General features: G+C 40.8%; 1 protein-coding gene across 1 annotated transcript in view; it reads right to left on the bottom strand.

Moving 5' to 3' along the window:
- The window catches only part of CLCA4 (chloride channel accessory 4), a 39,366-nt gene extending 23,016 nt beyond the window's left edge, over positions 1 to 16,350 (bottom strand). Inside the window, exons 1-6 of the mRNA XM_070749034.1 lie at positions 16,289 to 16,350; positions 9,984 to 10,169; positions 8,403 to 8,543; positions 5,836 to 5,986; positions 1,125 to 1,233; positions 19 to 187 (exon numbers count right to left, since the gene is read on the bottom strand). Of these exons, the coding sequence (XP_070605135.1) occupies positions 19 to 187; positions 1,125 to 1,233; positions 5,836 to 5,986; positions 8,403 to 8,543; positions 9,984 to 10,136 (723 nt within the window). The 5' untranslated portion in view covers positions 10,137 to 10,169; positions 16,289 to 16,350. The remainder of the gene's footprint in view (positions 1 to 18; positions 188 to 1,124; positions 1,234 to 5,835; positions 5,987 to 8,402; positions 8,544 to 9,983; positions 10,170 to 16,288) is intronic.
- Positions 16,351 to 17,745: the final 1,395 nt, after the last annotated feature.

Here is a 17,745-nt window from a genome sequence, read left to right on the forward strand (position 1 = left end):
TACATTAATTATACTTACAGAAGGCAGACTTTGCATATACATCATAGACACTGGAGTGTTTTGGGATTTATCTGCTACAAATTGACATCCCGGTTCATACTTCTGAGTGCCCTCCAGGAATGCGCAATCTCTGTGTTGTCCTGGTCCAGTTGGAAATATGTAAATACCGGTGACACTAGCTGAACATCTAAATGATATAATAAAAATGTACATAATTTGCAAATGAAAAATTATGGCATCAGTATGAAAAATGAAATTTTGTTTCATGTTGAGCTTGACTTCTAATAACTTTCGGGGTACATTCATTTCCTTTTCTCTGCATAAGAGAACTCAAGTGGTTTGCTGTTGCCTTGTCCAAGGATGTTTTTCAAGTTCCCAGCTTAGCCTAAAGCTTGAGTGATTATTAGTCTCCCTTCCAAGTCAGCAGATGTTTATATTTTGCAAGCTTGAACTTTGAAAAAGGGTAATTTTGAACATTGATATTGGAGGGACTTCTAGAGACTTCTAGGGAAGAAATGGAGATCTGAAGATGGCTTCAAGAAAAGCAGAGCTGGCCACCATGCTGGAATGAAAATCCGTGAATAGACTAACTCTTCAAAAATTCTTCTATAGACAAGAAATCACCCACCAATGGTTCAGACATCTGGCCCTCCCAAGATGAAAATCCTTGGAGGAATTCTGGGAAAATAGGGGGTAGCCATCTTGCTCAAATCACAGTGGATTAAGTTTGCATCCTTCCTTTTCTAATCATTTGCTAAGTGCATTTCATAGAAAATCTTTAAATAACTTTAGGAACTATTTTTTAAAAAGTGTTTTTGAAGAAACAGCAAAACAAATGGACTAAGAGCCCAGATAATTTTGAAATAAGTTTTTTTTTAATTATTTATAAACAAAACTGCCCATGATATGGAAAAAGATATCACACTGGATATACAAAAGAAACTATTGTCTTAATAACTTAATAATTGAAAGGGATATACAATTAACAAACCAGGAGAGGGACAATAATTATTGTTTGGATAATATTTGGATCCCTGATCTAGAGGCAAGTAGATAGAAAAGTGATGAAGTACTAAAATCTAGTCACTGTAGCCTATCAGTTTAATTTAAGCCTAGGACGATACCTTGTTGCCTCCACTTTCTTTTCCTTATTAACATAGAAAGGAGCATCATAATTATATTCATCAAAGACACCCCATCTGAGATGAGCCCATTCATGGACAAAGACTCTACCTGTAAGAAAAAAAGTAAAACATCTGAATTGTAACACAATAATTTACGTTTACAATAGTCAGTAAAAAGTTGGTATTATGTGTATATGTTTAAATGCTGTTGGAACTGTGGGCATGTCATTATAAGTGGGTATTTAATTATGATTCCATTAAGAAAGTTTTTGGAAGGGAAGCTGCATTTAAGTCTCTGTGCAACCCCAAATTCATTAAGTATAGCATAGATGACTTGCTGCACAAAATTGAAACTGCCTTTTCTATTCTATCGCTAAATATGCAGATACACAGACATGTTTTGAATCTAGCCATCCTTCGAATAAACCCAGGGTATGGTAGCTTCAAGCTGAAGACTTGTTAAACTTTTGTTTGAGTTTTGAACAGGGGTGAAATGCTCCCAGTTCGGGAATGCCTGCCAGTGGTCAGAGACCCGATAGCGACGGCAACAGGAAATTTTGCCCACCCGCCCAGATGTCCCCATTTGGGTTTTTTTACCCTGTGCACATGCACTAAGCGTTCTGCGCATGCACAGAGGGTAAAAGAACCCAAATGGCAGCATCCGGGCGAAGCCTCACATTGCCATCGTTACCGACTCTTCAACCACCAGCAGGCATTTATTTTATTTATTTTTTTATTTATTAGATTTGTATGCCGCTCCTCTCTGTAGACTTGGGGCGGCTCACAGCATACAATTAAACAATTCGTGACAAATCTAATAAATTTAAAAAACATTTTAAAACCCCATTATTAAACCAGACATACACACAGACATACCATACATAAATGTTATAGGCCCGGGGGAAAGGGGGGGAAATGCCTCAATTCCCCCATGCCTGATGGCAGAGGTGAGTTTTAAGGAGTTTACGGAAGGCGGGGAGGGTGGGGGCAGTTCTAATCTCTGGGGAGAGCTGGTTCCAGAGAGTCGGGGCCGCCACAGAGAAGGCTCTTCCCCTAGGACCCGCCAGATGACATTGTTTAGTCGACGGGACCCGGAGAAGGCCCACTCTGTGGGACATAATCGGTCGCTGTGATTCGTGCGGCAGAAGGCGGTCCCGGAGATATTCTGCTCCGATGCCATGAAGGGCTTTATAGGTCATAACCAACACTTTGAATTGTGACCAGAAATTGATCGGCAACCAATGCAGACTGCGGAGTGTTGGTGCAACATAGGCATACCTAGGGAAGCCCATGATTGCTCTTGCAGCTGCATTCTGCACGATCTGAAGTTTCCAAACACTTTTCAGAGGTAGCCCCATGCATAGTTCCTTCTAAGCTGAGCAGTGAGCAATCGCTCACTTAAAAATCATCATCAACTCAGAGTTTTCCAAACCTGCCCAGAAGCCGAGAGGGAAAGAGTGAGAGGGAAGGAGAGAGAGAGGAAGAGAGGAAGAGAGAGAAACAGATAGAAAAAAGAGAGGAAGGAAAAGAAAAAGAATGGGAGTAAGGAAGAGAGAAAGAAAATAAAAATCTAGTTTGAAACTAGCTCAACTATTTAAGTGGCATTTTGATATCGATAGAGTTGCCCTATTATGAGCTCACTGTTATAGACACACAGTACAGTATTTTATTTTGAAATTCTCTGAGGCAAAACAGGGTGGGTTTTTTCTTTGTTTGTTTGTTTATTATTTCTGTGCTGCCAAGTCCCGAAGGGACTGCCGCTCAGACACTATACTTTTCCGCCCACCCCCCCAAAAAATTAGAGGGAACACTGGCCCCATGTAGAGAGCATTACAGTAGTCGAATCTTGAGGTGATGAGGGCATGAGTGACTGTGAGCAGTGAGTCCCCGTCCAGATAGGGCCGCAACTGGTGCACCAGGCAGACCTGGGCAAATGTCCCCCTCAGCACAGCTGAAAGATGGTTCTCTAATGTGAGCTGTGGATCGAGGAGGACGCCCAAGTTGCGGATCCTCTCTGAGGGCGTCAATAATCACCCCCAAGGGTTTGTTTGTTTGTTTGTTTATTTATTAATTAGATTTGTATGCCGCCCCTCTCCGCAGACTTGGGGCAGCTAACAACAGTAAAAAGACAATGTAAACAAATCTAATATTAAAAGTAATTTTAAAAAACCCAATTTAATGAGCCAATCATACATATAGACATACCATGCATAAATTTTATAAACCTAGGGGGAAGGGAATGTCTCAATTCCCCCATGCCTGATGACAGAGGTGGGTTTTAAGAAGCTTACGAAAGACAAGGAGGGTGGGGGCAACTCTGATATCCGGGGGGAGTTGGTTACAGAGGGTTATGGACGGACAGATGGAATTGTCCTTGGGAGGCAGAACCCACAGCCACTCCGTCTTATCGGGGTTGAGTTTGAGTCTGCTGACACCCATCCATACCCCAGCAGCCTCCAGACACCGGCACATCACTTCCACTGCTTTGTTGACTGGACATGGGGTGGACCTTGAAGTCGACCTCTGACCCCCCACTAACACCGACTGCGACCAACCGGAGAGGTAGAAGGAGAACCACTGAAGAACAGTGCCTCCCACTCCCAACTCCTCCAGCCGGTGCAGAAGGATACCATGGTCGATGGTATTGAAAGCTGCTGAGAGATCAAGAAGCACCAGGACAGAGGATAAACCCCTGTCCCAGGCCCGCCAGAGATCATCCATCAACGCAACCAAAGCAGTTTCCATGCTGTAGCTGGGTCTGAATCCTGACTGCTGAGGGCCTAAATAATCGGCTTCTTTCAAGGACCGTTGGAGTGCCACCACCTTCTCAACAACCTTCCCCATAAAGGTTGGAGACTGGCCGATAGTTGTTAAGAATGGCTGGGTCCAGGGAAGGCTTCTTGAGGAGGGGATGCACAAGTGCCTCCTTGTAGGGAGCCAGAAAGGACCCCCTCCCCAAAGAAGCGTTAACAATCTCCTGGACCCAGCTCTGTGTCACCTCCCTGCTGGCAGAGACCAGCCAGGAGGGACACGGATCCAGTAAACAGGTGGCGGAACTCACAGCTCCAATGGCCTTGTCCACTTCATCAGGTGTCACCAGATCAAACTCTTCCCAGACAGGTGGACAAGTACGGGCCCTAGTCACCTCGACTGACTCATTGTCAGTCGACTCTGTTATCCAATTGGAGTCGAGGTCCGCCCGGATCTGAGCGATTTTATCAGCGAAAAACGTGTTAAAATCCTCGGCACTACTCTGTAAGGGCTCCCCAACTCCCCCCTGGTTAAGGAGAGAGCGGGTCACCCGAAACAAGTGGCCGGGCGGGATTCCACTGATGCAATCAAGGCGGCATGATATGTGCATCTTGCCGCCTTGAGTGCCACTTTGTAAGTCTTAATAAAAGCTCTTACAAGTGTTCAATCGGATTTGGGCTTACTCTTCCTCCATCGCTTCTCTAGACGTCTGTTCTGGCATTTCAACTCTCGGAGCTCCTCGTTGAAAAATGGAGCTCTACGGGGTCTAGCGCCGCGGAGAGGTCGCAACGGCGCAATCTGGTCAAGAGTCTCCGCTGCAGCTTTGTTCCAAGCCTCAGCAAGAGACTCCGCCGAACTGTGGATGAGTGCCTCTGGAATAACCCCAAGCGCCTTCTAAAAGCCCTCTGGGTCCATCAGGTATCTGGGGCGGAACTGCCTAATCGGTTCCACCTTCCTGCGGGGAAGGATTGGAGTTAGGAAGTCAAGCCGCAGTAGAAAATGGTCTGACCATGACAAAGGCAACACTTCTAAGCCCCTTAATGTCAGACCATTACTCAATTGCTCAGAGAGGAATACCATGTCGGGTGCGTCCCCCCCCCCCTCATGAGTTGGACCCTGCACTACTTGAGTCAGGTCCATGGCTGTCATGGTGGCCATGAATTCCTGTGCTAATCCAGAGGTTTCGCCGAGTGACAGTAGGTTAAAATCCCCCAAGACAATGAGTCTGGGGAATCCCACCCCCAACCCGGCTACCTCGAGCAGCACAGGCAGGGCTGTTGACACGCAGCTGGGAGGCAGGTACGTGAGCAACAAGCCCATCTGAACCCCCAAGTCCAACTTCATTAGGAGGGACTCACATCCCGCAATCTCTGGAGCAATGAGTCTACGCAGGCAAAGGCTCTCCCTGGCTATAATAGCCACTCCTCCCCCTCTTCCCTGAGGTCGAGGCTGATGCCATATCTGAAACCCAGCTGGGCAAATTTCAGAGAGAGGAACTCCTCCCTCTGGGCCCAGCCAGGTTTCAGTTACACATGCCAGGTTGGCCTCCTCATCCAGGATCAAATCCCGGATGAGGAAAGCTTTATTTACCACTGACCTGGCATTGAGTAGCAGCAGCCTGAGCCCAGGGCCAGAGTTACACTCATCACCAGTATCTTGGGTTGAGGTCACAGAACTGGAACGAGGGATCGTTATTAAGCAGCGATCTCTTGTTCCCCTGGAATGGCTAGTTCTGTGGCTCCCGCCTTATCTGCCTCTCCCCAGCAACACTGGAATATTCCGACCCTCTGCCACTCCAGAGATCGGCATGCCTGAACTGGGAGCATTTCACTCCTAGTTTTGACCCTTTTAAAAGAAGCAACCAACATGAACTTTCTTATTTTGTTGGTTATTGCTCAGTCCCTGCCTGTTGAAGTTTTCATTAGTAAGAATGAAAATAAAAAGCCTAATTATATATTACCTCGAGGTCCATAAACATTATGCAAATTTTCATTTGTCAGAAATGTTGGCGTGAAATGAATATATCTTCCTGGTATCCCACAACCTCCAAACTGCAGGGTATAAGGATCATACCCAGATTTCAAGTTAGGATCAGCTACTATGATGTCAGCCTAAAATAAAATAATAATGGGCATATTTTAAAGATCACTGAAGAAAAAGTAGCTAATCTTTTGCTAATATAAACTTATCCTTGATTTTAAACCACCCCTTAGAAATTCATTATATATTTTTTTATTTATTGCATTCGCTATTCAGTATTCTTTAGCTTTGAAATTACCTATAATGAATACATCTTTTTTGGTACTTAATAGAGAAATAGGCATGGAAGCAGTCAAACTTAGCTCTCACTGCATCTGAAACTTGGATCACCATAATAATGAATGGTTTGTCTGATATTCATATGATTTACTCACATTAAGAGTGTCTATAATTCATTTAAATGCATAGCAGAGATGGGGAACTATTGTCTCCCATAATTCCTTGCAGAACAATTAGCAGGGGAAATATTTAGGGATGTGAACAGTTATTCTTCAGCAATATCAGCAACATCTTTGCAATACTGTATCATTTTGTTAGACTGTAGGAAATACCTTCACATCACAAGAAACCAATTACTCTAAAACATTAATTGAGGGGACTATTTTTTAGCAGACTTGAAAATGATTCAGTAAAATTATCATCTAGATATCATCTCCACCTGAAAATAACAGGCAATTCTGTTACATCCCAAATAGTTCAGATAAATTTATGGTAAAGATAAAGGTTTCCTTGCACATATGTGCTAGTTGTTCCCAACTTTGGAGGGTAATCTCAGTTTCTAAGCTGAAGAGCTAGCGCTGTCTGAAGACGTCTCCATGGTCATGTGGCCAGAATGACTAAACACCGAAAGCGTAAGGAATGCTGTTATCTTCCCACCAAAGTGCCATTTTACATGCTTTCAAACTGTTGGGCTGGCACTTTGAAATAATAATAATTTATAATAATTTATTAGATTTTTATGCTGCTCCTCTCCAAGAACTCGAAAGCATGATCAAAAGCAGTTTACTCCGTTAGGGATTCAAACCTCTGAACTGCCAACCTTTCTGATTGACAAGCTCAGCATCTGAGCCACCACGTCCCCTAAATTTATGCTAATTTCACCTTAATCATATATTACTTATAGAAGTAAAATAAATTATATTATCTGTGTCAGTTTCTATAATGTTGTTACTATATATATGTTGAAAATTACACCATATCTTTAATTATTTCATTATATAAGTGATATAAATCAGGGAAGATATATCTATTATTTCCAAAGATCTGCTAAATCCAAAAGTGATTCTTTGGGTCTATTTATATCAGGGGTGAAATGTTCCCAGTTCAGGCATGCCTGCCAGTCATTATATAGCTGGAAGCGATTGCAGTGACAGGCTTTGCCCACCCACCACCATTTGGGTTCTTTTACCATCTGTGCATGCGCAAAGCGTTCAGTCATCGTGTAGGTTGAGGTTGATTCAATTGTGAATTTTCTATAAACATAGAGTTTAGATTTATAATCCCTGTAATCAACCAGTTCTCTACCCTAAAGATTGGCTGGATGGGCGTGGCTAGATGGGCATAGCTGTGTGTGCATGACTGAGTGGGCGTGGCCAACTCTATGTCATTTGTGTGGGTGGTACCTGTATGGAGCAGGCAGAGTTGGAGAAGGAATTCAATGCCCCCACCCCCCTGTGTGTGTGTGTGTGTGTGTGTGTGTGTGTGAGAGAGAGAGAGAGAGAGAGAGAGAGAGAGAGAGAGAGAGAGAGAGAGAGAGAGTCAGTCTGGATCTGCCTGATCAAGCTTCTCTCCCCTTGAAGCCAGCTGTTTTGGTCTGTTTTCAGGCTGTTTTTCAGGCTGTTTTCAGGCAATTTTCCAGGCAAGTTTTAGTCTAAAAACAGCCTGAAAAGCGCCCTAAAATGCCCCCCCCCAAAAAACCCCCCCAAAACAGGCAGGGGCATAGATATCCAGTGGTCCAATTTGCTGGTTCTCCAAACTGCACAGAATCAGAATAACCTATTTGGGCGATCCGGTTCAAACTGGCGGCAGCCCAACCCTGCTTGTGAATGTCATAGTTCAAGTATCTTTAAACTGTACATTTCGAAGTGCATTTTTAGGCTATTAACCACTTACTCAGTGCAAAAATCATCATAGTTAAACTGTTATTATATTTTTTTTGGTAATGATTAGTTCAGAATCTGTCTTTGTATAATGTAAATTTATTATTCTCTGTCCAGACCTCTGGAATGAGGAAAAGAGTGAGTGAAAAACTCTTTATCTTCTAAATTTGTCACCTTTTTAATATCTTATATTCTATCTCAAATTATTTTTTCTGAAGATTAAACTATCCAGCTCTTTCAGACTCTCTTGGTAGGATTCTTAAAAGCAACTGCAAATTGAGAAGACAATTGAGTTATAAAGACAAATTCAGAGACCTATAGCTATATAATATAGTTTCTGTCTCTTAAAATATTACATACTGTATTTTTGAAGAACATTCTCACTTACTTTTGCATAGGATTCTCTTATTAATCTTTTATACTCTGGTTTTTTTGTCCATGTCAATGGAATTATAATTTTTACAGACTTAAAGTAAAATCTCCATTCTGTAGCGTCGATGAGATAATTGGATGCTTCTTTAACCATATCCTAATAGGAACACAAAATACAAATATATTTACGTTGTTGTGGATCTGTCAATAGTTACTGCCTAGGGTTATGTACACTGCGTTTATTTTGTTCCACTTAGCATTCTCATGTGATCTGGTATTTATTTGGGGTTTCACATGCAGTCTCAAAAAAATTTGAAAGGTCAGATAATTCTACCTATAGCTCAATTTCCCAGAATCTGAAAATCACAAATTGTGTTCTTGTGTCTTTTTCTGTTCTTTCTATATTCATTTTTTTCTTGAACACTTAACAAAATCTCAACATTCATTATCTGCTACTGCATATTGAGAAATTAAAAAACAATTAAATGTTTTACCTTTAAGTGTGAATAAGTTTCATTAAAAATAAAACTATGAAATTCCTAAACTGTGAAAACATCTTGCTAAAGCTCACAATCTTGTTTAATATATCAAAAATACTTTTCTTTCACCTTTTTTGTACACATTTCCCTCACTTTTTATAACTTTCTAATGTAGTGAATTTTGGTGGACAGATTCATTGGCCATATTGATGAACCTTTACCTTCAAAGAGGTAAAGGAGGGTAAGTAGTTAACAATTAGCTTCATCTGAACATGGAATGGAACACAAAGTTCATTTGATAAAGGACAGCATCTTAATCCTTAGCAATCAAGTTATGGGTTGGGTTGGGTTATGGATTTCTTTGGATTTTCATAAACATGAATGGTGGAACTTGATAGTGAAAGCAGGGGATACATCTACACATCACCAAATAGAAGAAAACATTACAAAAAGACAAAAGGCTCCAAGCTGAACACCAGGAAACTCTGAGTTCTGTGCCCTTAGGCCAGGGGTCTCCAACCATGGCAACTTTAAAACTTGTGGACTTCAACTCCCAGAGTTCAACTTCAATTCTGGGAGTTGAAATCCACAAGTCTTAAAGCCAAGGTTGGCGATTCCAGGCTTAGGTATAAAACTAATCGGACGACCAATGAAATCACTTTTTCTCAGACCAGCACACCTTACAGAGTTATGGGGAAAATAGGAGACGGACAGTGAGTTGACTATGTTCATTGTCCTGAGCTATAATGGCAGGATACAATTAAATAAATAAAATATTAGACAGAATCAATTTATATGATCACTAATAAAATACAGGAATAGCTACAATTTAAACAAATACTGGTATATTTTAGTTAGAAAGTTTGTTTATTAGTTGAGATTTGTACCTATTCAGTCTCCTTCCTATCAAAAAAGGTCTCTTTTCTTATCTTCAAATTGGTCTTGAATTGCCCAGTCCCTTGACACAGGGAGCTGTCCATCATAACAAACACACACACACACACCTTGAAATTTACCTCATTATTTACAAAAGGCAAATAGATTGAGGAAAAATATATCTAGGAGAATTCTTAATGTATTATAAAATTAATATATTCCAAAATATCTAATTATCATACCTTTATGTTGGTAATAATTTTGTCATCTTCAGGTATTGTTGGATTGATAGCAATAACAATGTCTTCAAAGCCATTATTTTTGAGGTTGATCATGGTGCCCATTACTCCATGTAGTAGCATCATTACCACCAAAATATCCTGATTGAGTGCCATCTTTGATGGCACTACTTCTCTCACCCTTGTTGACTGAAATGATGGCACAGAAGTATTACATATGCACATATTTATAGATGCAGTGAACTCCTGAATACAGTACTTTATAGTGGGACTTTGTTCTGATGGAGTGACTCAGCTTTTGATTATTCTTTGCATTCTCTTATTTACATACCAATGGTTTAGTAAGTTCCTCATTCTGATCTTAATTAATTGTAAATATTTCTATTAAACTTATAGAATTTTTTTGCTCTTCTACAAACATTGCAAACTAAACCAACCAATCAATCTTATAGGAATGTAATTTATTCACTTCATTTTTAAAACTAACTTAACTTTTCCCCCACTTGTGAAGTCAGTTTTTTGATAGAAGTCATATGATGTTTTATTATTTACACTTTTCCAAAAATTGAGGGGGGCGATTTTCCTATAATAATTTTATTAAAGATTATATTTAAAAGTTAAAACTAACCCAAATTGAAAAAAGAGTAGAAGGTGCATTTATTTATTTATTTATTTATTTATTTATTTATTTATTTATTTATTTATTTATTTATTTAATAGATTTGTATGCCGCCCCGAGTCTAAGGAGAGGGGCGGCATACAAATCTAATAGATAGATAGATAGATAGATAGATAGATAGATAGATAGATAGATAGATAGATAGAAAGAAAGGGAGAAATAGAAAAGAAAGTAAAAAATAATCAATAAACATATTAAAAATTTACTGTATTCCTCATCAAAACAATTATAAACCTTTCATTTTTTTCTTAAATACAAGTGATTTCTTCTTCTATTATAGCATTGTTTATCCATAAATAAATCTTTTAGGGCTTAATATTCAGTCCAGATCAGCAAAAGTACCTTAAGAGTTAAAATTATAACAACATATCTATTTTAACTATGATCCATTTATTTATTTGATTTTTTATGCCACCCTTCTCCTTAGACTCAGGGCAGCTGATGGAATGCTGAGTCTACCTTGAGCTGGTGATGAGATTTGAACCGCTGATCGTTGCACCGTCTTTATATTCCTTCTTTTTATGGTTAACAATCTTGATCTTTAGACAATTCAAATAACATCCCACAAAACACTTTCATTTTTTCTCTGTGCCTTTTCATAAAATTTTTCAAAATTTTAACAAAAGTTTTTTTCTAAATCAATTGAGAAAAATTTTCACTCTTGACTTGTTATTTGTATCTTTCTTTAAATCATTAAAACTTTGTCTAGTTTCCTTTGTGTCCAGCATAAACGGCTGGGATGGGCATGGATGTGGCCATGGTGGACGTGACATGGGAGGTTTTTGGCTGCGACAGCCATCTGCAGCCTTCTGCCAATGAAACCAGGGCTTGGAGATGTGTGTGCTGACCCCCACCCCCACCCTGTTTGCAGCCACAATGTTCTTCCGCAGCCTTCTGCCAGAGAAAACAGAGCTGGAGAGGCTCATGGACCTCAAGTTCTTTTCACTGGAAGAGGTCTGCAGGAGGCCATTATGGCCAAATATGGGGCACGGAGTGGCTGTGCAAACCCACCAAGTTCCATTCTTTATTAGTATCATCCAATTATGTGAAAATTTAAAAAATAGAATTTAAAAAACATTTTCCAGGGAAATATTAATTATATAATATTAATTAATTATATAATATTAATAAAATATTGATAAAATATTAATTTTATAATTAATTACAAAATCTTATTTAAAATCTATCTGAACCCTTGGTCCATTTGTAACTTTTCCTAATGTCACGCTGAGAATTGCCAGCCAACAGAGACTTTCCTTAGTTAAAGTGTTGCTGTGTTTCTTTATTTGCTCTGATCACACCCCCTCTTACATCACTCCCACAATCCTTATCTTTCTCTGTTTCCTATATATATATCCGCTTGCTTATGTGAGCGAGCACATTCTAATCTAACCTTCTTGTGTGCTTGTAGCCATGTTTTTGTTAGAAGCTGCTTGATAAAGCGAAATTACAACCTGGAGAGAAAATTGCTCCACACTTGTCGAAGCTCTTGGCGATGCAGAAGGAATTGATCGAAAGAGGATACAATATTGACCATATACAAATGACTACTGCAATCCTCACGTCGTTAAATGAGGACTGGAAAGAAGCTATCACGAAGTGTCTTAGCGTACCCATACCTCAACGCACTACAACCAGAGTTTGCCAAATGTTGACCGAAGAAGAAATCATTATGGAACGAATGCGGAAACCCAGATTCACTACTATTAGATCTCCAGTGAGTCGTGGTTACCAACAAAGGAGTAACCAGTCTAGAAGATCAGATTTTCAACGCTCTCAATCTGCTGATCCACAACGCTCTCAATATCCTGCCCAGAATAAAGGAAGACGTTCCACAGGCAGTAGACGCAGAGGTTCCAGTACCTATAGGTCAGCTCAACGAGGTTCCGGAAGCGAATCACAATCAAAAATCAATACTGTGCTTCAGAAAAACGTTCCTGACTTAAATTGTGAGTACAACACAAAACGTTTATGGACTATAGATAGTGGAGCTGCTTTTCATATTACTCACCAAAAAGAACTTTTTACGGAATTACGTGAATCTGACATTAAGGAGGTGTATGGATTCTCAAAAAACTTATCCCGAGTCGAAGGAGAAGGAACAATCTACATAGATGAACTGGACCAGACGATTCCACGCGTTCTCTACATTCCAAATTCTGAAAGCAACATACTCAGCCTTCATCGCCTAAACAAAGATTTAGGCTACAAAGCAATGCTATTGAACTCTGATATCCACATGATTAGAAATGGCACTGTTGTCGCACATGCCATTCCGATTGGTGGTGTTTTCTACCTCAAGCCGAACTTTCATTCATTGGTAGATGTAAGTATGAGCGTTCCAAAACATGAAAGCGCAGGCCCAGAGAGAAAACCTGCTGCTATTATAAAATCAGAGGCTCATAAAGCCAATGAATCACAAGATGTTCCGCATAATGTTGCAAATGCTAAACCTTTACTAAAAAATAAACCTTTTCATTCTAGGTGCATCCACCGTTGGCATCGACGTTTGGGCCATGCTTCCTATGATGTATTATCTAAGATGCCTGAGTGCGTGAACGGTTTCAAAGTTGATAGTAATTGTCCTATTTATCTTGATTGTTTTGTTTGTAATAAATCTAAATCAAAGGCTGCCCCCATTGCTAAACATGCCCTTCGTTTGTCTTCACGCATTTTCGATTTGGTTCATACCGACATTGTCGGTCCATTTCGGCCTACTAGGGGTAACAATAAGTATTTTTTAACAATTGTTGATAGTTTTTCTAGATATGGCTTTGTGTATCTAATGAAACAGAAATCAGAGACGTTTCAGATCTTTACAGACTTTGCTGCAAAGGTCTTCAATCAATTCGGTGTCCGTATTAGAAGAATCCAAAGTGATCGTGGTGGTGAGTTTATGTCTCAGCGATTCCAGAACTGGATGAGACGCAAAGGAATACGGCACCAAGCTTCAGCACCTTACACTCCGGCCCACAATGGGATAGCTGAACGAAGGCAAGGTGTTCTACAGACTATGTATCGCTGTCTCTTAGAAGACGCTGATCTCGATAATGCTTATTGGGGCGAAGCATTAAGGTATGCAAACTACCTTGTTAATCGTACTTGGAGCAGTGTGTTAAAACAAACTCCGTACTATATGTTTTATGGGAAGAAGCCTGACATTCAAAACCTTCACATATTTGGCTCGTATGCCATGGTTAACATTCCACTGGCTCAAAGCAAGAAGGGTGGTCCAGTGGCACAAAAATTGAGATTTATAGGTTTTGATGAAAGTTCCAAGTATTATAAATTTACTGACTCTAATTACAGAGCTATTGTTTCCAATTCAGCAAAATTTGAGGAAGATACAAATTGGTCCAGGATACACAGTAACGACACATCAGTTTATTTTCCTAAAGATATTCAAGGTACAGCGCAACCTGACTCTCAGATAGATGTTCCAGATGTTCCAGTTGTCCCAGATGTTCCTGATGTACAGTCTTCATCAGTCGCAGATGATGTTATTAGCGATGTAAATGAAGATGGAGATGACCAAAATGAATGGACCACGGTTCTACGACGTTCCAAGAGAACCACAAAAGGAGCTCCTCCTCAGAGATATCAAGTGCAAGTAGCTCAAAAGGCGCACCCGGATTCCAGGACCAGGAAGGATGTGTCTGGCGACTGCAACAGAGTCTATACGGATTGAAACAATCTGGTTTAATGTGGCATAGATGTCTAATTGACAAACTAAATTCAATGGGCTTTATTAAGTCCGACTCTGATCAATGCGTGTTTACAAAAGGGCAAGGTAATGTTTATGAAATTGTTCTTGTGTATGTTGATGATATTGTGTATATTGGTCCAAATCAACATATGAGTGAGAATTTTGCAAAGGGTTTAGAAAAACATTTCACACTAAAAAGCTTAGGACACATTCATGATTACTTAGGGGTTCAAATTCAGAAAACTAAGAAGGGGTTTAGTCTCTCACAATCAAACAAGATTGATCAATTGTTACAACAATGCAACATGGCTGATGCACACCCATGTCGGTCTCCAATGCAGACAGATTTTTATAGGTTGACATACCAAAATAGTCCTTTGTTTAAGGACCAAACACTTTATCGCTCAGTAATTGGGTCATTGTTATATATTAGTAGTTGGACAAGACCCGACATTTCACTTAGTGTGAATTTGTTGTCACGACACGTAGGCAACGCGACTGTATTTCATTGGTCATGTATAAAGAGATTGCTCAGATATATGAAGCACACGATGGACATAAAGTTGTTCCTGGAACCAGAACAAAACAAGTATCCTAAACTGATTTGCTATGCAGATTCTGATTGGGCGAGTGACATTGAAACTCGTCAAAGTACTTCTGGTTTCATAATGTTTTTGAATGGGTGTCCAATATATTGGAAAGTCAGAAAGCAGAGATTTATTTCTTGTTCCTCCACTGAGTCCGAATATGCTTGTGTTTCTGACTGTTGCAATGATTTAACCAATGTTTCTGCTCTCATTACTAGTATCTGGGCAGAGCCAATGAAACCTATTGTCATTATGGAAGATAATATTTCAGTGAAATTCATTGCTGATGCTGAATATGTGGGAGCACGTTCACGGCACATCGATTTACGATATAAAAATGCGAGAAAATATGTGCAACAAGGATTCGTGACTCTACAATATGTGCCTTCAAATGAACAGATCGCTGATGTGCTGAATAAGCCACTGCCAGCTGACCAACACGAATACCTTTCTGAGAAACTGTGCCTGAAGTGAATCAAAGTCCCTGATGACTGCCAAAGAAGGGGTGTCACGCTGAGAATTGCCAGCCAACAGAGACTTTCCTTAGTTAAAGTGTTGCTGTGTTTCTTTATTTGCTCTGATCACACCCCCTCTTACATCACTCCCACAATCCTTATCTTTCTCTGTTTCCTATATATATATCCGCTTGCTTATGTGAGCGAGCACATTCTAATCTAACCTTCTTGTGTGCTTGTAGCCATGTTTTTGTTAGAAGCTGCTTGATAAAACGCAGCTGGCTCAATAAAACTTCTGTTTATAAAATAAAGTTTGTTTTCACTATGGTGCCTGCCTGCTGAAGTCCTTCTTTTAAAATCCATCCCCAACACCTAATGCCCCTTTTCCTTTTGATATGGGAAAAATGTCCTTAGACTTGTATTTAAAACATCTTTCAGGATTGAAGGAAACTCTCTCAGTGTCAGTAACATAGGTTACTTAGACTTCACTAAAGCATTTGAAAGAGTAGACCACAGCCTAATTTCTTGGTAAGGTAGAACTATTTATTTGTTTGTTTGTTTGTTTGTTTGTTTGTTTGTTCGATCATTCATTTATTCCAATACACAATGAGGGTTTTAGTGGGTATATATACAGTATATACACATAGTAAAATACATGATGAAGGTTATAGAGGAGATACTCATAGTAAAAATATATCTAAGAAAGAATAGAAAAGAAGATATAGTAATAGAACATATCAATGAAAGAATAGAAGAAGAGATATAGGAATAGATATACAATACCACCATCATGTGGATTCACAACTGGCTAACCAACCACACTCAGTGGGTAGTGCTCAATGGAACTACATTTACATGGAAGGAAACATGCAGTGAAGTACCTCAAGATTCTGTCTTCGGCCCCCTACTTTTCAGAGTTTTGATCCAGATGAGGAAATAGAAGGGGAACCCGTCAAACTTGCAGGTAACATGAAGCTGGGGGGGGAGGAGCTAACATTTTAGATGATAGACCAGGGGTTGGCAAAGTGTGGCTCACGAGCTACATGCGGCTCTTTGGGCTCTCTGCTGTGGCTCCCTGTCTCATCACTGGTTGAACCCGGCCCTCGCAGTTTTTAGTACATTTTTGGATATTTTTGGAAATCCGGGCTGAAGAATGTTCACCAGCCATTGCAGACACTTCCCTTTGAGTGACCCTCCTCCCCTCGTGACTCCTGCCTGGCTGTGGCTGAGCTGGGAATGTGCACAGGGAGATTCTCAAGTGAGTGTCAAAGGATAGGAAAGGCATGTGCAGACCAGCTGGCTGCTTGATTAGGGACGGTGTCCCTGTATGTGCGCATGCTCCCAACTCAGCTACAGCTAGCCAGAACATAACAAAAGAGAGGAGGAGGAGGGTCACCGAGAGTGCAGGAGCAAAGTCCCCTTGTACCTGCCTTCGCTGCATGTAAGGCAGCCTTTGCTTCCTGCTGCTTCAGGCTGGAGTTTGCACCCTCCATGCTCAAAGAGCTGCTGGGGCTGGGGATAACATGCCAAGGCAATGGCCGGAGCATTGGTGCAGGAGAGAAGCTGCTTCCTGTTGAGCACCTTTCCCTGCAAGGGAATCTCCTCAGCCCTGGCTTAACAGAAGAGGAAGAGGAGCGGGAAGCAAACTGGATTCCTGGTCCGTTTCCTGCCTCCTCTCTAGGTACAAAAGCATTTCCTGCCTCCTCTCTAGGTTGCAAGAGGAGAAGGGGAGGAAAACGGTTGGACGAAGGGAAGCTGCTGCTGCCAATTGCTCCTCTGCCAGACCAGATTTCCCAAAAGAAGAAATAAAGGAGGTAGCAAAGCACAACCAAAAAGAGCTTGCTGGCTTGGCCAACCAGACGTAGAGATACATAGAGAAAAACATACAGAGAGTGATACACAGAGGGGGTGAGTGAGAAAGAAGAGACACACACAGTGATACACAGAGAGAGGAGATTGGGAGAGATAGATATGGGAGAGAGACATGGTGTGTGTGTGTGTGAGAGAGACGCTCTTTCACTCCCTGCCTCTGCCTCTTCTCACTCTCAGAAAGCCATGCCTGCTCTCTTTCAGGCTTTTTGCCAGCTGCTTTTTTTCTTCCTTTTGTAAAGCTGGGCTGGTACAGCAATGAGTGCAACCTCCTATTCCTGCTCCTCCTCCTCCTTTTTTCATGCACACCCTCCTGGCCCCCTGGAGATGGCGAGGGAAGCCTCCACCACAGGTTGCACTCATTGCTCCATTGCCTATTTCCCATAAAAAACACTGAACAAAACATGGGTGGGCGTGGCTGAGGGGGTGTCATGTGACTTGGTGGAAGTGGGTGACATTGAGTTGGCCA

This window comes from Erythrolamprus reginae, chromosome 3 (assembly GCF_031021105.1).
Source record: "Erythrolamprus reginae isolate rEryReg1 chromosome 3, rEryReg1.hap1, whole genome shotgun sequence".
Classification (NCBI taxonomy): domain Eukaryota; kingdom Metazoa; phylum Chordata; class Lepidosauria; order Squamata; family Dipsadidae; genus Erythrolamprus; species Erythrolamprus reginae.